This window comes from Danio rerio, chromosome 2 (assembly GCF_049306965.1).
Source record: "Danio rerio strain Tuebingen ecotype United States chromosome 2, GRCz12tu, whole genome shotgun sequence".
In the NCBI taxonomy this organism is placed as follows: domain Eukaryota; kingdom Metazoa; phylum Chordata; class Actinopteri; order Cypriniformes; family Danionidae; genus Danio; species Danio rerio.
Genome location: NC_133177.1, coordinates 55,174,407 through 55,195,000, shown reverse-complemented (window position 1 = coordinate 55,195,000; position 20,594 = coordinate 55,174,407). Strand labels below are relative to the sequence as shown.

At 37.9% G+C, this 20,594-nt stretch overlaps 1 protein-coding gene across 2 annotated transcripts in view; it reads right to left on the bottom strand.

The window, feature by feature from the left end:
* crygn1 (crystallin, gamma N1) overlaps positions 1-20,594 on the bottom strand; it is a 35,358-nt gene that overhangs the window by 44 nt on the left and 14,720 nt on the right. Inside the window, 4 exon segments of one of the 2 annotated variants that reach the window (NM_001007784.1) lie at positions 1-348; positions 5,204-5,349; positions 10,718-10,966; positions 18,879-18,935. The exon segment at positions 1-348 is cut by the window's left edge and continues 44 nt beyond it. In NM_001007784.1, coding sequence (NP_001007785.1) covers positions 213-348; positions 5,204-5,349; positions 10,718-10,966; positions 18,879-18,899 — 552 coding nt within the window. In that variant the 5' untranslated portion in view covers positions 18,900-18,935 and the 3' untranslated portion in view covers positions 1-212. 2 annotated transcript variants of the gene reach the window in all.

Below are 20,594 nucleotides of genomic sequence, written 5' to 3'. Positions count from 1 at the left end.
AAAGACAAAATAAAACATACAAGAGTATTTCTGCGCTAATTGCATTTTCTTTTAAATAACCGATTCATAGATGAAATTCCATAAATAAAAAGAACATATCTGCGTGAATTATTAAAATAAACCAAAAGCTCCGATTTATTTGGGATCAATACACTTGCTGAATTTCTTGCTGGTTATCCTTAATCTGCTAGGCAGTTTTGGGATGGAGAGGATTAGAAATAGTTCACCACTCTGCGGATCGACTGGATGTTGGGATTTTCGGACTGCCACTCCGTAAATGCGCAGTAGTTTCCTCTTTCCACAATGTACATGCGGCCACGATAGTTTGGTTCCTCGTACATGGCCCAGCTAAACAAAAAGATAAAAAAGGTAGATTGTATTTGAATATTGAAATCAAGTTTTGTGGTAAAAATAGTTTCTACAACAGTTTTTATTTTCTACTGTATGATTTAGGAGTGCTGCAGTGGTGGAAAGAGTACAGAAAAATCATCCTCAAGTAGCCATTACTTGCCCAGAAATGTAGTGCAAGTAAAAATATCTGTTGTAACTATTACTCAAAGTTTGTGTCTACTAACATTGTAATGAAGGTTACAAAACATGTAAGCAGTGTGTCAAATCATGCTAAAAACATGTTAGGAACTTGTTAAGTGTGCTAAAATATGGTAGCACTGTGCTAAAACGTGTGGTAAGTCATGCTTTCAATCCTAAAACAGGTTAGTATTAATAAGTAAATTGGCTGGCTTGCTAATTCTTACCAACTAAGTGCTAAAAATGCTAGAAAAAAGGTTAGCAACATGTTATCTTGAGGTAGCAATCTGTTAAAATGCTAACAGGGTGCTATTGTAACATGTTTATTCATGCTAGCCATGTGCTGCACATGATGGAAATCATTTTACAAACATAGGCCTGCTAGCATTGTAATGTAGGCTCCAAAACATGTCATGAATGTGTCAAATCATGCTAAAAACATGTTAGGAACATGTTAAGTGTGCTAAAATATGTTAGCATTGTGTTAAATCATGCTAAAGTGTGTGGTAATTCATGCCGTCAATGCTAAAACAGGTTAGCATTAGTAATATGGCTGGCTTGGCTGGTGTTATTCAAGCCAGCCAAGTGCTAAACATGCTAGAAAAATGTTTTCAGTAGTTTCTACAACCATTTTTTGTTTTCTACTGTATGATTTAGGAGTGCTGCAGTGGTGGAAAGAGTACAGAAAAATCATACTCAAGAAACCATTACTTTCCCAGAAATGTAGTGCGAGTAAAAATATCTGTTGTAACTATTACTCAAAGTATGTGCCTACTAACATTGTAATGTAGGTTACAAAACATGTAAGCAGTGTGTCAAATCATGCTAAAACATGTTAGGAACATGTTAAGCGTGCTAAAATATGTTAGCACTGTGCTAAAATGAGTGGTCAGTTATGCTGTCAATGCTAAAACAGGTTAGTATTAATAGGTAAATTGGCTGGTTTGCTAATTCACAACAGCTAAGTGCTAAACATGCTAGAAAAAGGTTAGCAAGATGTTAATTTGTGCTAACAATCTATCAAAATGCTAACAAGGTACTGTGGGAACATGTTTATTCATGCTAGCCATGTGCTGCACATGATGGAAATCATTTTACAAACTTATGCCTGTTAGCATTGTAATGTAGGCTACAAAACATGTCATCAATGTGTCAAATCATGCTAAAACATGTTAGGAACATGCTAAGTGTGCTAAAACAAGTTAGCATTGTGTTAAATCATGCTAAATGTGTGGTAATTCATGCTGTCAATGCTACAACAGGTTTGCATTAGTAATATGGCTGGCTTGGTTGGTGTTATTCAAGCCAGCCAAGTGCTAAACATGCTAGAAAAATGTTAGCAGTAGTTTCTACAACCATTCCCTGCTGAAAAATTCAGCTTAAAACAGCCTAGGCCTAGACTGGTTGACTGGTTTTAGCTGGTTGACCAGCCTGGTTTTAGAGGGGTTTAGGCCATTTCCAGGCAGGTTTCCAGCCATTTCCAGCCTGGTCTTGGCTGATCAGACTGGAAAATGACCAGCTAAATCCAGCTAAAACCAGCTTGACCAGCCTGGTTTAAGCTTGACATAGCTGGTTTTGGCTGGACTCCCAGCTTGGCTAGGCTGGTCAAGCTGGTTTTAGCTGGTCATCTCCCAGCCTGACCAGCTAAGACCAGGCTGAAAATGGCTGGAAACCAGCCTGGAAATGGCCAAAACCCCTCTAAAACCAGCCTGGTCGACCAGCTAAAACCAGCCAACTAGTCTAGGCTGGCTTAAGCTGTTTTTTTCAGTAGGGTTTTTTATTTTCTACTGTATGATTTCGGAGTGCTGCAGTGGTGAAAAGAGTAAAGGAAAATCATATTCAAGTAACCATTACTTGCCTAGAAATGTAGTGCGAGTAAAAGTATCTGTTATTATTATTACTCAAAGAATGAGTTAAAAAGTAGCCTTTTTTAAACTACTCAAGAGTAGTGAAGAAAAAATGATGCCAAGGTTTCCATAATCCTGGACCAGGCCATATCCTGAGTTGACGCTGCGGCTGTCATGGAGGAGCGGAGAGCAAGAGACTGATTCCTGAAAGACCACAGTGACAGACAAGTCTTCGCATTGATCCTGTGGGCCAGTGTGATCACCGCCGGTGACGTACTTACAATAGAGGTCTGCATTCCCGCTACTGTAATGCAGGAGATTTCTAGCGGCGCTGGAATAAATTTCTGAATAATGCGCGGGAGCGGTCGGTAACTAGAGTGAGAGCAAGCGGTCTAACAATATCGCTCCCGACTCCAGAGCGAGCGAGCACGCGCATGTATGTGTGTGAATGAGAGAGCGTGACGCTGTGTGTGGCTTGCTTGGTGCTGTCTTTGTGTGTGTGTCTGTGTGTAAATGAGAGAGAGAGTGATGCTGTGTGTCACTTGCTTGGGGCTGTGTGTCTATGTATGTTTATACAGACAGCTTGTTATAGGCTGTCTGGACTCAGCATCATTTAGCTGGGTGGTTTTTAGTGATGCTCCTCTGAATATAAGCGGGAGCGGTCAGGTTCGGACTAAAACCTGGTGGGAGTGGAATTAAAAATGTAGTCCCGCGCAAGTCTCTAACTTACACCTGCAGCTTCTCCACGATGGACGTCCAAGCCTCCAGTGCCTAGACTGCAGCTCTGCACAAGAAGTTTAGCCAGAGGAGAAAGGGTCGTCCCCAACTGAGCCTGGTTTCTCTCAAGGGTTTTTTCTTTAACTTTCGTCAATTGGTGAAGTTTGTTCCTCGCCACTGTTGCCTCTGGCTTGCTTGGTTTTGGACTTGTCGAGCTGCGCGTCGATGGATTTGCCCTTCAGTGTTTGGACTTTCAGCAGTAAAACTTAAACCACTTTGAACTGAATTAAACTGAACTTCAACACTGAAAACTGGACTGACACTGTTTCACTTCTATGTTAAGCTGCTTTGGCACAATCTACATTGTAAAAGCGCTACAGAAATAAACATGAACTGAACAGAGAGTAGTGAGTATTACGCTGTGAAATGTTGAAGCATTTACATGCAATTTGTGCGTGTGTGTGAAAACGTGACATTCTGTTGTGCATTTAGATCTTCAGGGCATTTCGGTGACTTCAGTCATAGCATTCGTCATCTTCTCATCAGTGACATGCAGTTTAAACAGTCTCTCGGTCATTGCGTGTACAGATTTTAGACATCTTCTTAAACACATTTAATGCTTCCGAGGTGTTCGCTTCATTTATAAAGTGCCAATGTCTTAGGGTGCTTTCACACCTAGACTTTTGTTTCGGAACCTGTCTCGTTTGCCCAGTTAGCGCGGTTCGTTTGGCATATGTGAAACCACCAATCGCGCTTGGATCTGCGCCAAAACAATCGCTCCAAGATCGTTTTAATGAGTTGGTCTCGGCTCGATTGAAACAAACTCTTGAGCGTATCGACTGTAGTGAGAAAGGGATAGGATCCGAGCCCGGTTATTTCACAGTGTATTTTGGATATGTAAAAGGCATACGGCTATATGAAGAGAGAATTATGAGAAGGGCAGGAGGTCACTCCAGACATCCCAAATCTCCCGGAGGTTTCGTGAGAGTTCCGCAAATGCACAGAGACTCCCGGATGCCCCCAAACGAGTGATAATCTCCCAAAAATCGCGCGTCTCCCTCCCGGTCCTCAAATATGTTGCGCACCCTTCTCACCCCTCCCCCCGTATCCGTCCCCTCTCTTAAGACACGTTGCGCACACCCTTTCAAACACCACCAAATCACTACCATCCCCCTGACAGCTGAGCAAGACTCTGAAAAATAAACCGTGAAACCGACCAATGTGAGAAGTTTACTTACAAGTGACTTGTTTTAGCTCTTTTGGTCCGTTTAGAAACTTTTTCGTGTGAAAGCGAACCGCACCAAGACCAAAGAGCAACAATGTAACAATTTGAATTCCTGTTACGGAACAACTGAATCGATTCACTGGTGTGAAAGCACCCTTAATGTAGTTCAGTTTGATGCGATTTACTTTACAGTATGGGCAATTTTGTGTTTACATGCCAATTCTCAACATCAAAAATAGACAAAGCAGGGATCAACATTCCAAAATGCAACCCTGAATAAACAGAAACCACTTGTGAATCACAGAATATAAAATCTGTTAATTAACAGATATTTTTTTACAGTGTAGACAGTATGGATTACATGTGCATGTTGTTGATGTACAAGCAAATCAGAGTATGTATACAAATGCATATGTATTACAAATCAGAGAACTGTGTATATGTATGTTTGTCGATTTTTGTGGTCAGTCTGTCATTCCTACAATGATCAATTGCCTTAAAATATCTTTCAAATAATAGTATTGAATACAAATGTTAGTGTTAATTAAAACATGTAACTGCTTTAACTAATTAGCAACTGAAAAGTCTTCTAAGATTTGTAATTGTAATTAGTTTACATTGACATGTAGTCATTTAGCAGACACTTTTGTCCAAAGCGACTTACAACTGAGGGGGCATTCAGGGATTTAACAAGAAGAGACAATACACACAACAAGTGCTAATCATACAAAGTTACATGTTTTAATTAACATTTTGGAGGATATTTCAAGGAAATTGGCTGTACTTAATGATAGGCTGACCTAAAAACATGTACAATATTTAAAAAATTTGACATTATAGTATTGGACACATTGATGTGTTTTTGGTCTGGTGGTAATGGACTTACGCTCCGTCTCCATAGACTTTGATGGAGTTGAGGCAGTTCTTGCTGAATCCAGTGCTCTGTAGGAAAGGACAGTCGTCACACAGCTCAACACACTGACCGGTGAAATTCTGGCCCTCGAAGAGCTCCATCCTGTACTGCTCACCATGCTGACAGACACAGACAGAGAAACGACATTGATCTTTGATGACTGTATTGACCTCATCTTTCAGGTATGAGCAGGGCGCAGCCACTGGAATCTTTTTGGCTTGAGACTTCGGGTCTCATTCACTTTCATTACTTTTTAGATGTTAAAAACAGCTTGTTGTGCTGCTTCATGTTGCAAACTGACATTTTCTCATTATATTATTCTCCTTTTCATGTAGTCATGAACACACTTGTTTGTAGCGCAGGTAGTTTTGACCATTTTCTGCCATTTATTATTTCTAGTCATTTCTCTCATAGGCGACTGAATCTAAAGTTTGGAACCAGTTACAAAAACGAGCGCATTTCTGCATTGAAGAATAAGGTCAATAGTGAAACAGCTTGCATACAAGCGACAACCTCCCGCTCTCCCTCGTGAAGCAAATGCGGAAGTAACAGAAACTGCAATTCATTGAAATTCCGCTAACCCTGGCTCTATAATAGAGCAAATTTCTATTGAGCCCACTGTTAAAATGGCCAACTTTACAGCAGAAAAAAAGGTGTTTACAGCCTGGAACAAAGAATGATTTTGGTTCATATAGCTAATATTACCCTTCATGACATGACATTTTTTTTAAAAACTCATCTGTTTTCCTTTTTTGTTAAGCTTTATTAAGTCTGCATAATTAATTGCGTGGCCACTTGAGTAATACCTAGGTCTCGCTGTTCGCCGTCACTTCACCTCACCTGATTCCGGCTGATTAGCTGCTGAACTCGGCATGTTCATCATATTTTTGTGTTGTTTTATGTGGCTATACACAGTCAGTCGCCTTTTGGAATCATTTCCTACAATTATCAGATGATATGGCATGCTGAGTGCACTTAATTGTGCTCACAAAGCATTTAAGTGGCCTCCATTGCCCAGGTTAGTAAAATGATATACTTATATACCATCTCGATAAATGTATTTGTTTTATTTAAGATCATTTATTATTTATATTTTTCTTTAGACATGTAAAGCACTCCAGAATCTGACAGTTTGATCAGCTGTAAGTTCTAGAACAGTCATCTGAAATGTTGTCATACAGTGGTATGCCTGGATTTTATCTTAAGTGTTTGGAAGTCATTTGCATTTCCTCCTGTAGAAAAACGTCATAAGAAGAATGAAGAATTCATAAGAAGAATTTAAAAACAAAACTATACAAAACCAGTCGCAGGTAATGAAGTACTAAGCATTTCTCCCATAGAAAAGCCTATTTAAGCAAAATGCTAGCGGGCGTCTGTAGCTCCTCTCACGTTACGCGTCTTTGCCCTTCTTTGGTATCCCCCGGTTGGTGCAATGATGCACAAACAAAATGGTGACGGTTGGCCACGCCTACTTGTAGCTTTATTTGCATTTGTCAGAAACCTATGGGTGACGTCATAGATTTTTCATCCCTAACTTTTACAGTCTATGAGTTTTGTATACTAAATGAACATACTGACCTGTACAGTGTAGGCCCAATTCTGAGTTAAATAACTGTTGTATGCACATATTGGAAATATGTGCCCAGAACTAAATTTTTGAGAATCATCAAATATGTACCCAGGACAACGTTGTCTAGCAGTTTTTCTTTTTACAAATCCACTAGAGGGCACTGTGTTGATTTTTTTGACAATCTCAAATATGGTACAGATAAATGCCAGGCTTCTGTACCCATGAGCACATATTTTTCAGTTCTCAAAAATGTAGACGAGGACACATTTTCCCAATGAGCCTGTGTTGATTTTATGGAGAGTATTTTGATCATCTAGACAACATTTTTCCAAAATAAAGAAAATTTTGCATCATAAAGGTTTAACATCCTTGAAAGCAAAGGTTCCAAATAGTTAAAAATGTGCAATAAAACATGTTACCATTGTGCTAAATCATGCTAAAATAGCCACATTTACACTATCGTGCCTAAAGAGAGTGACCCAGAGCCAGTCGCATTTCCACTGTCACTTCCAGAGCCTGATTGGGCGAAAGCGGGGTTTCCTAGGGGCTAGCGGCCCGCCTTTTTCGATCCGCCGAATACTATGGGCCACAGAGGGCCAGCTGAGTCTGAGTTAGCCTGAGTCCGGTAAAGATGGCATTACAGTAGTTTTCCAATCGCACACGAGTACATGCACCAAAAAATAAATAAATAAGGGAAAGAAAAACATATAGCTGGTCAGTTTAAGATAAGCTATTCCATTAATCACCTTATAGGCTAGGGGTCTTTTTGCTTATGATCGCCCTTATGTTTCCCTTTTAAATGTAAGGGTGTTGCATAAAATAATAATTAAAGTAGTTTTCATTTAGAAGTGATATTTCTTTGCTGCGTTCTCCTCGATGTTTTAATAACACATAATAATCTTTACACCACATTAAAAACACTGCAGTCAGTAACTTTCAGTTGTTGGGAGTTTTTGTCAAGTTTAAACGGTGTGTTTGTGCATGAAACATGCACGTTTAGATGCATGTGTGTGTGTGTGTGATATCGGGCGAAAGATCGCTTGCAAGCAGATTCTTTCTTTCATTCTTTATTTATTTTGGAGATAATACAATATATGAATAGAACAGAAAGACATAAAACTTTACAAATTACATGTCCCTTTTTGTAGGCACAACACAATAGTGTCATATCTAGATAAAATAGCCTAAGCTATATTGAAATTATTTAAAGAATTACAAATATCGGAAATAATAAAATCACATTAAATAAATAAACCAATACAAAACAAATAAAAGCTATAGCAGTTTATATACAATACAAATAAATTAAACTGTTTTAAGCCATATTAAACTTTAATTTAACAAAGGTCTATCTGAAAAAAAGATTTTAGATATTTTCTAAAAAATAATAAACAATGGAGGAGGTTTAAAATACTATTCATAGAGTATTTGGATACGATGGTATTAATAAAATCTTGCAAACAGAGCATTTTTTGAGTGAGTAAAACCAGAACTACCTTTTTTTTCGCTCTGCACTGCGTATAAAGAGATTGGGAAAAACTGCAGGTAAAAAATGTGTTTTATGTCCTCAAACAAGTGTTTATGTATCTATATAACATGGTAAAATTTAAAAATGAAATTGTAAATGTAGAGCTTTATTAGTGGATAGCTGCTGAGCGCAACGAAATATAGGCTTTATTTTATTACTTGCTCTTCTGTCCTGAAACACTAAAAGGTTTCCTTTAGTTAAGATAACTAAATATTAAGCAACATCCTCAAATTATTCTCTTAAATAAAGGGGAATTACCTATTAAGTGTCATATAGCCTTGGGAAAAATTAATGTTTGAGGTCTCTCTGGATCATTTGGGCTGAATGTTTGACGACATCTATCAAAATGAGGATGTTATAAAATATATTTTATATTTTATATGTTTGCGTGACGCGCTGTAAGCCACTAGCCCGACAGTGGAAACGCAACTTGATTTCGGCCTCACTTTTTATGCTCCCGAGCTATTGGCATGGCAGGGCCCGATAAAAGCCCTGGCTCGCACTGGCCTGACAGTAATAATGCAGCTTATGTGTGCTAAATCATGCTGTCAGTGCTAAAACACGTTACTGTGTGTATTGTAATGTAAAAATATAAAGATTTGACTTCAGTAAAAGAAAAGAAAAGGGATTTGAATTATTTAGACCTGCTGTATATATTTATTACAACATCCCATTTTGAGAAAGCTGAATTTTAAATAAAGGTTCCAACAGCTCTATGGTGATGTCATGATGTCATGCTTGGTTCTTAATATTTTAGGAACCCTTTTTCCACGATAAAGATGCTTTTATTGAATGTAAAGATTCCATGCACACGATTTCAATTTGATCATTTATGCATTAGTTTGAGGTACCCTTTTAGGCTGCATTTCCCAAAATCATCGTTAGCCAACTAAGGTCGCAAGTTCCGTTGTTACAAACATAGTTTGTTGATTTGCCATTTCCCAAATCCGTCACTCCAACAAACATTCGTAAACTGCGTCTCAAACTTGAGGACTCGCAACTACAGCTCTGGAGCTCTAGTTTGAAACATAGTTCCTGGCTATGTTCTATTCCCACTTATCCCCCTATGCCCTATTCATTTAGAACATTCTAACATTCAAAGCTGGAATTATTAAAAATAAAAAAGCATTAAGGTCATCTCTATTAGGTGTAACTTACTTTCAAACTATTTTTACTGTTCAGTTTTAGCGATCTTCATGTTTACAATTGTGCTCCCTTCGCAGTGCACTTTGGAAACATTGATGTCATTTTGAACACAGCCTCATGGCGAAAGCTATAGGTGACCTATTTAAAAGCGGAATTTATGTTACGTCTCCAAAGCTTGTGAAACAAAAAGCTGTTAATTCTTTTAATTTATAGTGGGTTATTTATTAAATATCTGTAATGTATATGACATGGGCCGGCTGGTTACATTTCTGCAGTAGTTTACATGTCTCAAATTGTAAAAGTAGACTTTTCAAAAAAAATAAAAATTAAAAAAACAATATCCTCCTTAATAATAATTATTATATTATATTATATTATATTTATTATATTATATTATATTATATTAATAATACAATTATTTAAATATGTTTTTTTTTTCATTTTTAATAAATATTAAATATAATTTTTTTTCTTAATAAATAGCCTCATTATTTATTTATATGATTTATATGATATTAGAATATGTGTTAGTCTTTGTACGTGATTTTGTTTTAGAATGGAATATTATAATGTTCAACTTCTCAATAATATTAGTAAAGCAAGCCCTATTTGTGCCGTTTACATATATTTCAGTTAATATGAAAAGTAAGTGCATGTTTTTACCAAATCTAATATAGGATTTTATTTTAAATGCGTGTGCGTGTAAAAAAGTATAATTTGCACAAAGAAATTATACGTTTTTCTCCAAAGAAGTTGTTACTCCACCCCGTTTAGAGCATCATTATGGGCGTTTTACATTATAACTAATGTGGTTTAAGTGATGGATCTGTGACAGAGAAACTAGGGGTTTTGGGAAAACACTCGTCACTACATCGTTCTTTTTCCAAACGATGCATCATACTATGATAGTTAAGCCGCGAGTTACAACGTTGTTTGGGAAACGCACCCCAGATGCAGAGCTCATGAGAAGAGAGCAATACAATTAACCAAGCAACACAGTTACTATTTTCAGCTGGTCAGTTTTGAGCTCTCCTTTATTTGTACTTATCTCAGCAGATCACTCATTCTTTTCTAAGTCTTGCACTAGTTTGCCCTTTTTAATACATTTCTCAAGAAAAAAAAACTGCATGGAGTATGAAAAACGAACTTGATTCAAAGGGAAAACAAAAAATTTTTCTGATCCCCTGTGTTAATCATAAATTAGCATATGTCAGAAAACAGCAATATGAAACTTGAAGCTCACCATTTTGATTGGTTTACAGGAGCCCATGTGGTCATTGTGGCCGTTCCAGCGCTGGAAATCAGGATACTCTCCTTTTTCCAGCATGTACTGCTGCCCCTTAAAATCAGGATGGTCGAAACACACCCAAGCACCGCTCTCCACGCGGATGGAGTTCACCCTGTTCATAAAGCCACGGTCCTGGAAGTTATCACAGTCTCCAAACACCTCCAGCCTCCTACCGGTGAAGCATTTCCCCTCAAAGAACACTATCTGGAAGAATAGAATAGAAAAACAACATCATTTTCCTTCATAAGCAATCGAATTTTGAATAATAGATAAATCTTTACAAAACAGTCCCAGAGTTCAACGCTACAGATTTTTTCTACTGACCCGATTGGGCCAGCGGTTCAGATTTTTACAACCCAAGCTCATTCTGAAAAAGTAGTCCCGCGGACGTTTCTGGAGACAGCGGAATACGTCCTGGGAGGTACGTACGGCTGCATTTATTTTTTTCAAGCGAACGCTGCTGGGCGGTGTGACGCTGTTCCCTTTCGCGCTTGCCTTACCTCCTTGTGGAGGGCTTTCCCGCTGCAACCCGTTTGTCCACTCAGCTCACCATGTACGTCGGCAGGCTCGAGATGCAGAGAGGAGTTGACCAGGGCGACCGGTTTCGAGTCCGGGGAAGAGCGGTTCCAGTAATCAGGTAAGACAAAAACAATTAAGTGAACGAGTTTCGTTACAGGGTGAGAACGCGGTGAAATCCGAAAACGCGGTAGAAAAAAGAAAAACAGGGCTTTTATTTTTCTGGACGGCTTTTGTAAACTCAGGCAAGTTCAGGGAAGGAGGAGGGCGGGTCAGCCGTTTGGCTGGTCGCGCAGTCAATCATCTGGTCAGTCGGACAGCGGCCTCTGGTGGGTTCACGCGAGAACGAGGCGTTTGAGATGCGAAAAAGCGCACAACTGCGGCCTCTCACGGATTCGCAAAAACAAAAACTGCAGTCGTACGTACCCACTGGTACGTATTCCGCGGTCTCCAGAAACGTCCGCTGGACTACGTTTCCACAATGGGTTGGATTTTTACTTGCCCTGCCAATATTTTCACTGACCCCACAAAAAAAAAAAGAAGGAAAAGTTAGTAGCTATTTCTTAGCCACATGTTTTAAATATTGTGTCAAAAATGTGTTCTAGAATTTAAATATTTTAAAATGTTTATAAATGTCTAATGAGCAAACCGTCGCGCTGTATCCACGTAAATGTCTTTTTCCAAGACATTCTTTTAGCCTCATAATTTGATGTTGCTGTCACTTCGCTGTACTGGTATTTACCAGGTAACAAAAAAACAAACAAAAAAAAAACGACATGCTCACAACATGAAATCAGAAAAGAGGAACCGAAAAGCAATATGATGTTTACAACATCACAGAGAAGATAGTATTTAAAGGCTTAAAAGCACAAACTGTTTCTCGATTCTAAGACGCAATTGACAAACAGTCGAAGGCAAATTTTTGCGACAAGGCACCACAGATCGGGCCAGTAACAATCCTGTCTACTGTCCCGAGAGTCTCGCACGCCGGCCTCGGGCGAGTCCTTATTGTTGAGCCCTAAGTCTTCAAATCAAGGTCAATCAGCTGTATTGAACATATATGTTAAAGGGTCACGAAACACCAAAGCACATTTTTTGAGCTGTTGACAGTCGTATATGTGTCTCATACTGTTAAAAACAGAGTGAAAATTGGTTGTTTTTGCGTTATTTCGAGCAAATTTGTACTTCCGGTTTGAAACTAATTTTGGAAGCTGCATCATGGCCATGAGATCTTAGCTTGTATTCCAGCGTGTAGACTGGACGTCTGTAGCTGGGAGTACCTTATTACGTCTCTGAGTGTGCTGCATTAATGCATAGGCAAGACTTGGTTCAAACCAATCAGCGCGCTCTATTGTGCAACTTCATCAATATTCATTAATGTTACAGTGTTCAGACGGCAGAGAGGCGCCACATTGTGTTGCCAAAACAAGCGTGCAGTGTTGCTTTTATAATTTGCTGCAGTGAAGGTTTTGTTTTCATTTTCTCTCTATGAGAGCACAGCTGGACTCACATGTGGATTACAGTGCACACGACACGCAACACAAATACGTGTCTAAGGAACATTGTTTACCCGAGAGCTTTTCTCATCTGCAAGTGGTGAGATCCGGATTTGCTGCTCGTCTCCTCTTAATAAAGACACGGCTCTAGTTGCTGTTGATTGTCCTGTCTCTGCAGATTTGGTAAGTGAGCGACCAGTGCTCTTTGTTTATTCAGATGGCAAAGTTAGTTCGTATCGAACTAACTATTACACAGAGTGTAAACATGTTAGCACCACAATCAAACTTACTGTTGTGTAGAATTTTCGCAACATTTTGGGACCGGAATAACACACACGGTTTTCTGACGCTACCTGCCAAGTGCATCTAAGTTACCGAGAAATGCGAAGGGTTTTTTACTAAAAGTGCCAAATTGCAGTTATAGTCCACCATTTGATAATTTGTCAAATAATTCGATTACTGATGTGCATGTAAACACAGTCAGTCTTTCTCCCTGTGTGTGTGTGTGTGAAAAATCAGTGTGAACCCAATCGACACTCCCATTTTTATGCAAATTTTTGTACAGACCCTCCCTCTTTTACTCCTCCGACACTCCCCCCTAAACAGAGCTGGACACACCCACTTTCCTGACCTTTTCCAAAGTAGAGGTGTGAAAACACCCTGCTGAAACAAGGGGGTTTCATGGCCCTTTTTAACATCCAACCAATCCAGATTATTTTTTAAAACAAATTTTTCTGAACTTTTTTTTTTTATAAAAACTGCATTAGCCATGATTTTGTAACGAAATAGAAAAGTATATATATATATATATATATATATATATATATATATATATATATATATATATATATATATATATAATGAAATATTTTCTTGTCTACATCTTGACTCTTCTGTAGTTACATTGTGTATTAACGTTGGGACTAGCTCAACCTTTCAAGCGCCGACGGAAGCATCAGCCAATCAGATCGCTGTATGCAAATACACCAGCTAGACAGTGGCCTATTGCTGACTGAATTTCATTGGCTGACGCTGCTATGATGAACGCTTCAGCCCCAACTTCAGTCACGCCTTCATTAAAGCGTTGACGCTGAAGCCCCGTGTGAATGGGCGTAAGACTGACAGAAAATTTAAAGTTACTATTTTCTAGGCTGATATAGCTTAGAAGTATACTCTCATTCTGGCGTAATAATCAAGGAACTTTGATATTAAGTTAATATTACGACGATTTCAAACTGGTGGTGCAAGTGTAGGACTTGTGCTAGGTACTATTTTCAGGTGCTGTGTAATATCATTGCATTGCTGCAGCTAAATTCCTTGTTCCTAGATTATTACGCTTGAATGAAAGTATAGTTCTTAGTCATATTGCCCAAGAAAACAGCTCCTTTTCTATTTTTTGTCAGTTTTAGTACACAATGTAACTACAGAAGAGTCAAGCTTTAACTAGAAAAATATTAAAACTCTATGGCTATTTTTAAGCGAGATACTAATGGTCTAATCCGATTCAATTATCTATGCTACGCTATGTTAAAAGGGCTCCGGCCAGATCCGGAGATCAGCTGAATGAACTCAAAAATGGTCAAACTAAACCGTTTTAACACTGGGGGAGCTGTAAAATGAACCCATTTTCAAGAAAACAGCTGCATGAATTCTCTTTAAGGAAATACTCTTCATTGGTCGATGATTTAGATCCATCTACAATCATTAGTGGTGTAAAGTGAAGCTACTTGAGTTCACAGTGTGACAGTCATTAATCAGCATCACACTGTGAACACTTTCAGCTTGTCAGGTTTTATACCTGGCATCAAACACGGAGCATATGCAGCAAATGTAGGTGAAAAAACTTGATTGGGTAATTATACTACTCGAACTTTGATAATTCTTATATTAACCCTTTATTGGATATTTTTAGGCACACACTTTTGCATTATTCTATGCTATTTTGTTTTATAAACAGTATTTAAACTGAACAATGTAAAAATTCTACATAGAATTGGTGCACTTTAAATACCCGGATGATGTAGGCCTACTTATTAAACTGTTAAAAAAAGTGTGGACACTTTATGTATAAAGGGTTGAACAAACAATATTTTTTTTTTTAAAGAAGGCTAAGGCATTTAATCATGTAATGCAATCATTCAAGGAGAAAACACTTTCTTTTACATTTTATAAATATTATTTATGTTTTTAAGAAGCTGGTTATGCATTTTATTAAATATGCCAAAGGCAGCTTATTATAATAATTTAATATTTTTTGTCATTGATTACAAAAACTTCAAAGTTTCAAAGTTGAAAATAATTAACAGAAATGTAAATAAATAAATAAAWATATATATATATATATATATATATATATATATATATATATATATATATATATATATATATATATATATTAGGGATGGACAACATATCGAAGAACATAACGTTATCGGCCGATAAATGCTATTTTTAAGATTATCGTTATCGATCTGATGTCTATATTAGTCCGATATCTTTAAGCCGATAAATTATAAGTAATTGAACAGACCTGCCTGCCTCGTGCACGCGTGGGCGGAATATGTTCAGACTTGTCCAGTGCACTCTAATGGAGCTCTCCTCACACTGTGAAAGGATTAAGTCCATCTTTTCTTCATGTGGTATTGCTGAACGTTAATAACTCAGCAAGTAACCATGTTCCTTATCATTGTAGATATGTTTGATTGAGTGCCATTGTGTATTTTGCTTTAAATCACCTCAGAAAAAAAAATTACACGTGTAAACATAAGAGCAGTAGTGCACACGTGCTAAACAACTAGTTGGGTTGTTTGTAATCTAATATGATTATTTGTTATTAACGCGTTGCTTGCCATGTGTTGTTGATGCAAGATTGTATAGTTCGATCAGAATATTCATAGATTATAACGAGCGTACGTGAGAGCTGTCACTGCACACGCGCACACACACACACACACACACACACACACACACACACTGATCTGACAGCACGGGGGAAAGGTGCGCCCTCAACTCGCCGCCACAGTGTCTTTATATTATGCTCTGTGCTTCTCATAAAGTCATCTGTGTGCTCAACGCTCAGGTTTGTATCAAAATCTGACTCCGAGGGCAAAATTCCGGCCTCACAGCGGTTTATCATAAACTTTTCATCGATTATTTTTCCCACAATTGACAGCAAGAACGAACACAGAAGCATTGTCTGAAGCAGCAGTTACTTGTGCTCAAAAGAATCTAAAACGCCAAATAGGATGAATCTCTGTTGCATTTTCGAAAGTAATACTATCTGTATTCAGCTTTTCACTTGTACAGTGACTCTGAACTATCAAAACACCTCTAAAAAGGCTTTTTTCGGACATGACATATTTGTACATGGGTACATCACTGTAGCACATTTTATTCAAGAACATTTGGGCTGGTTTAAGTCTTTAGCTCTTTCATTTTCATCTTATTTAAATTATATTTAACTTGCTTGTTGATTAAATCCCATTTCATTATTTAACCTTTTATTTTTATGCAACAGTCAAGTCGCATGTTAATTTGCTATAAAGAAAAGGAAAAAAAATATTTTTGCCATGCTGAATTATGTGAAATCGTGAGTATAGGTCTATATAATCACCTTGCAATTTTGAAATGATAGCTTTTTTTGCTGTGAGTATAGACTATTCAGTTCATCAAAATAGTTGTATGAAAAATATATCATTTTGAAATATTTATAATTATCGGTCTTTACATATCGGCTATCGGCTTCCAAGTCTGAAGAATTATCGGTTTTCGATATCGGCCAAAAAATCCCTATTAGTTATAAGTGCATCCATGGAATATATATATATATATATATATATATATATATATATATATATATATATATATATATATATATATATATATATTAGGGATGCAACAATACAGTTAGCCAGTTAGGTTCAATACATACCTCGGTTTTTTAACACGGTTTTTGGTTTGGTTCTCATGGCTTGACACATTTTTTTCATTAGGCAATAGGAACAGTAAGAGGGGTTAAGGAGAACAAAATAAAAACGATTTTTTGCAATACTCATTTTGTTTTAATGAAAAGCCAAGAAAAGTACACTAGTGTATTGTAAAAAAAAATAACCCCGAAATCCCATTGCTGTGGGTAGCCCATGTACAAACTGGGGAACACATAAAATCCTACACTTTGAAAATAAAACACAAGTGAAGTTAATAAAGATAAATTGGCCATTTTAAATAAACATATTTGTACTTAAGTAAGCATAAATAAACCATCTTAATTATCTCGGTGCTGAAAAAAATGCAAGACTTTAGTCTGTAACGCAGATTGAGTGCTTTTATAAGATGAAAAATATAAAGGCAAATCTTTAGCAATAAACAGCCGCACTGTCTTTGTTTTATGTGTCTCTCGGAACCAGTTGGGTATGTTTGCTTGAAAGATTCAGCGAGGAATTGTTGCTATTTGGAGGACTTTATTACCTTCTCTGCTATTCTGCCTTTAGGCAGTGATATTGCTGGGTGATGGCGCTGCAGATGTGCAGTCATGGTTATACGTGTAAAACAATGCTTGCACACAGTTATTTTTTGTTCAACGTTTTTTCTTATATTGGCATTATGCTCACCGGCAAAACCGAAATGTCCTCATATCGCAGATTTGAAAGACGCCGGCGCTTCCATGTACTGTTGCCTCAGCCTCACTCCACCGCCGCTCGCCATTATAAAGTGTGGGATGATAGTCAAGCGCCCCCTAACTTTAGAGCATAGTGATTGGAGTTTCCTCAACTCAGCTCATAGACTTACAGGCACAAACAGTCAATTCGGGGAGATATAAAATGCACCTAAATTGTTTAAACGCAAAACCAAGAAAACGGCAATTCACAAGCGCGTATTGAACCGTGGATGTCGTACCGAACGGTTCAATAGTATAATGAGAACCGTGGCATCCCTAATATATATATATATATATATATATATATATATATATATATATATATATATATATATATATATATATATATATATATCTTACTTCATTAATTTTCCTTTGGCTTAGTCCCTTATTTTTTCAGGGGTCGCCACAGCGGAATGAAAAGCCAACTATTCCAGCATATGTTCACACAGTGGATGCCCTTGCCATCATATGATATTGTATGTCATCATTTTCTAGCTAAATTATTATACTTGGCATTTATTTTTCAGTACAGCAGAGTTAATGTTAGGAAGAACATATTTAAATTTATTTTTCTATACATACTGTTAGAAATAAAACCCTTTCCTTTTGTCATTTAAAGTAAATTTAGACATTATTTTTAGAGCAATTTTGTGTATGAGAATTTGGTTCAATGGCAGTATATTCAGCCTAGAATAAAAATAGGGTGACGCAGTGGCACAGTAGGTAGTGCTGTCGCCTCACAGCAAGAAGGTTGCTGGGTCGCTGGTTCGAACCTCGGGTCAGTTGGCGGTTCTCTTAAGAGTTTCCATGGGTGGGTTTTGCGCGTGGGTTTCCTCCAGGTTGTCTGGTTTCCCCCAGTCCGAAGACATGTGGTACAGGTGAATTGGGTAGGCTAAATTATCCATAGTGTGTGTGTGTGTGTCTGTGTGTGTGTGTGGGTGGATGTTTCCCAGGGATGGGTTGCGACTGGAAGGGCATCCGCTGCATAAAAACTTGCTGGATAAGTTGGCGGTTCATTCCGCTGTGGCGTGCCCGGATTAATAAAGGGACTAAGCCGACAAGAAAATGAATGAATAATAAAAATACAGGTGCACAATAAAATAAAATACAGGTGTGCTAGATTACATGCAACAGTTGTACTGCAAATAATATATATTTTTTCTAGATGATGCATGTTTACAGGTGTACATAAATATTTTAGTTTTTATCATGGTGTATATATTGCTAATGTACAGTACATGTAAGTTACATATGTCTATATATAAGAATGCATATAAATGCACTGTGTATATGTATTTTTATCATCATTTGTTGTTGCTTTGGATGAAAGTGTTTGCTATATCAAAACAATGTAAATGTAATTGTTGTTTAAGTGGATCAGCAGGTTATAGTCGATCAAACTGTATTCCAAACTTTGTACCCCAAACATGACTCCGGTACTCACCTTCCCTGAATACTGCGACATGTTCCCTGCCTTGATCCTGCAACTATCCACTGGAATGACAGAAAGCAACCGGAGGGAAAAATCTGGCCTGTCTGATATATGTGGCCTTTAGGCTATGAGGAGCTATCGCGAGGTTTTGCCCACAAAAGCGCCACAATAGAGAGCTTAGCAATTTCTGCATGATGGACAGATTCTCTTAGACTGGGCTCTGCTGATATCGGAGTTCAGGAGGGCGAGATGCACAAAGGCCCTGCACTCACTCTATTGTGCTAAAGCTCTGATTTACAGTCAGTGTTTGGGTGTGTGTGAACCACTTATGCTGCGGCTGCTGGCACACAGTCAAAACACAACAAACACCGACACAACACACACATATATCCATCCACCATTTTATCCATCCATCCATCTATCTATCTGTCAGTCTATCTATCTATCCATCCATCCGTCCGTCCGTCCGTCCGTCCGTCTGTCTGTCTGTCTATCTATCTATCTATCTATCTATCTATCTATCTATCTATCTATCTATTTGTCTGTCTGTCTGTCCATCATTCCATCCATCCATCCATCTGTATGTCCGTCCGTCCGTCCGTCCGTCCGCCTATCTATCTATCTATCTATCTATCTATCTATCTATCTATCTATCTATCTATCTATCTATCTATCTATCTATCTATCTATCTATCCATCCATCCATCTATTTGTATGTCTGTCCATCCGTTCATCTATCTATCCGTTTGTCTATCCATCCATCCATCCATCTGTATGTCTGTCCATCCGTTCGTTCGTCTGTCTGTCTATCTGTCTGTCTGTCTGTCTGTCTGTCTGTCTGTCTGTCTATCTATCTATCTATCTATCTATCTATCTATCCATCCATCCATCTATTTGTATGTCTGTCCATCCGTTCATCTATCTATCCGTTTGTCTATCCATCCATCCATCCATCCATCCATCTGTATGTCTGTCCATCCGTTCGTTCGTCTGTCTGTCTATCTGTCTGTCTGTCTGTCTGTCTGTCTGTCTGTCTATCTATCTATCTATCTATCTATCTATCTATCTATCTATCTATCTATCTATCTATCTATCTATCTATCTATCTATCTATTTGTCTGTCTGTCTGTCCATCATTCCATCCATCCATCCATCTGTATGTCTGTCCGTCCGTCCATTCGTCCGCCTATCTATCTATCTATCTATCTATCTATCTATCTATCTATCTATCTATCTATCTATCTATCTATCTATCTATTTGTCTGTCTGTCTGTCCATCATTCCATCCATCCATCTGTATGTCTGTCCGTCTGTCCGTCCGCCTATCTATCTATCTATCTATCTATCTGTCTGTCTGTCTGTCTATCTATCTATCTATCTATCTATCTATCTATCTATCTATCTATCTATCTATCTATCTATCTATCTATCTATCTATCTATCTATCTATTTGTCTGTCTGTCTGTCCATCATTCCATCCATCCATCCATCTGTATGTCTGTCCGTCCGTCCATTCGTCCGCCTATCTATCTATCTATCTATCTATCTATCTATCTATCTATCTATCTATCTATCTATCTATCTATCTATCTATCTATCTATCTATTTGTCTGTCTGTCTGTCCATCATTCCATCCATCCATCTGTATGTCTGTCCGTCTGTCCGTCCGCCTATCTATCTATCTATCTATCTATCTATCTATCTATCTATCTATCTATCTATCTATCT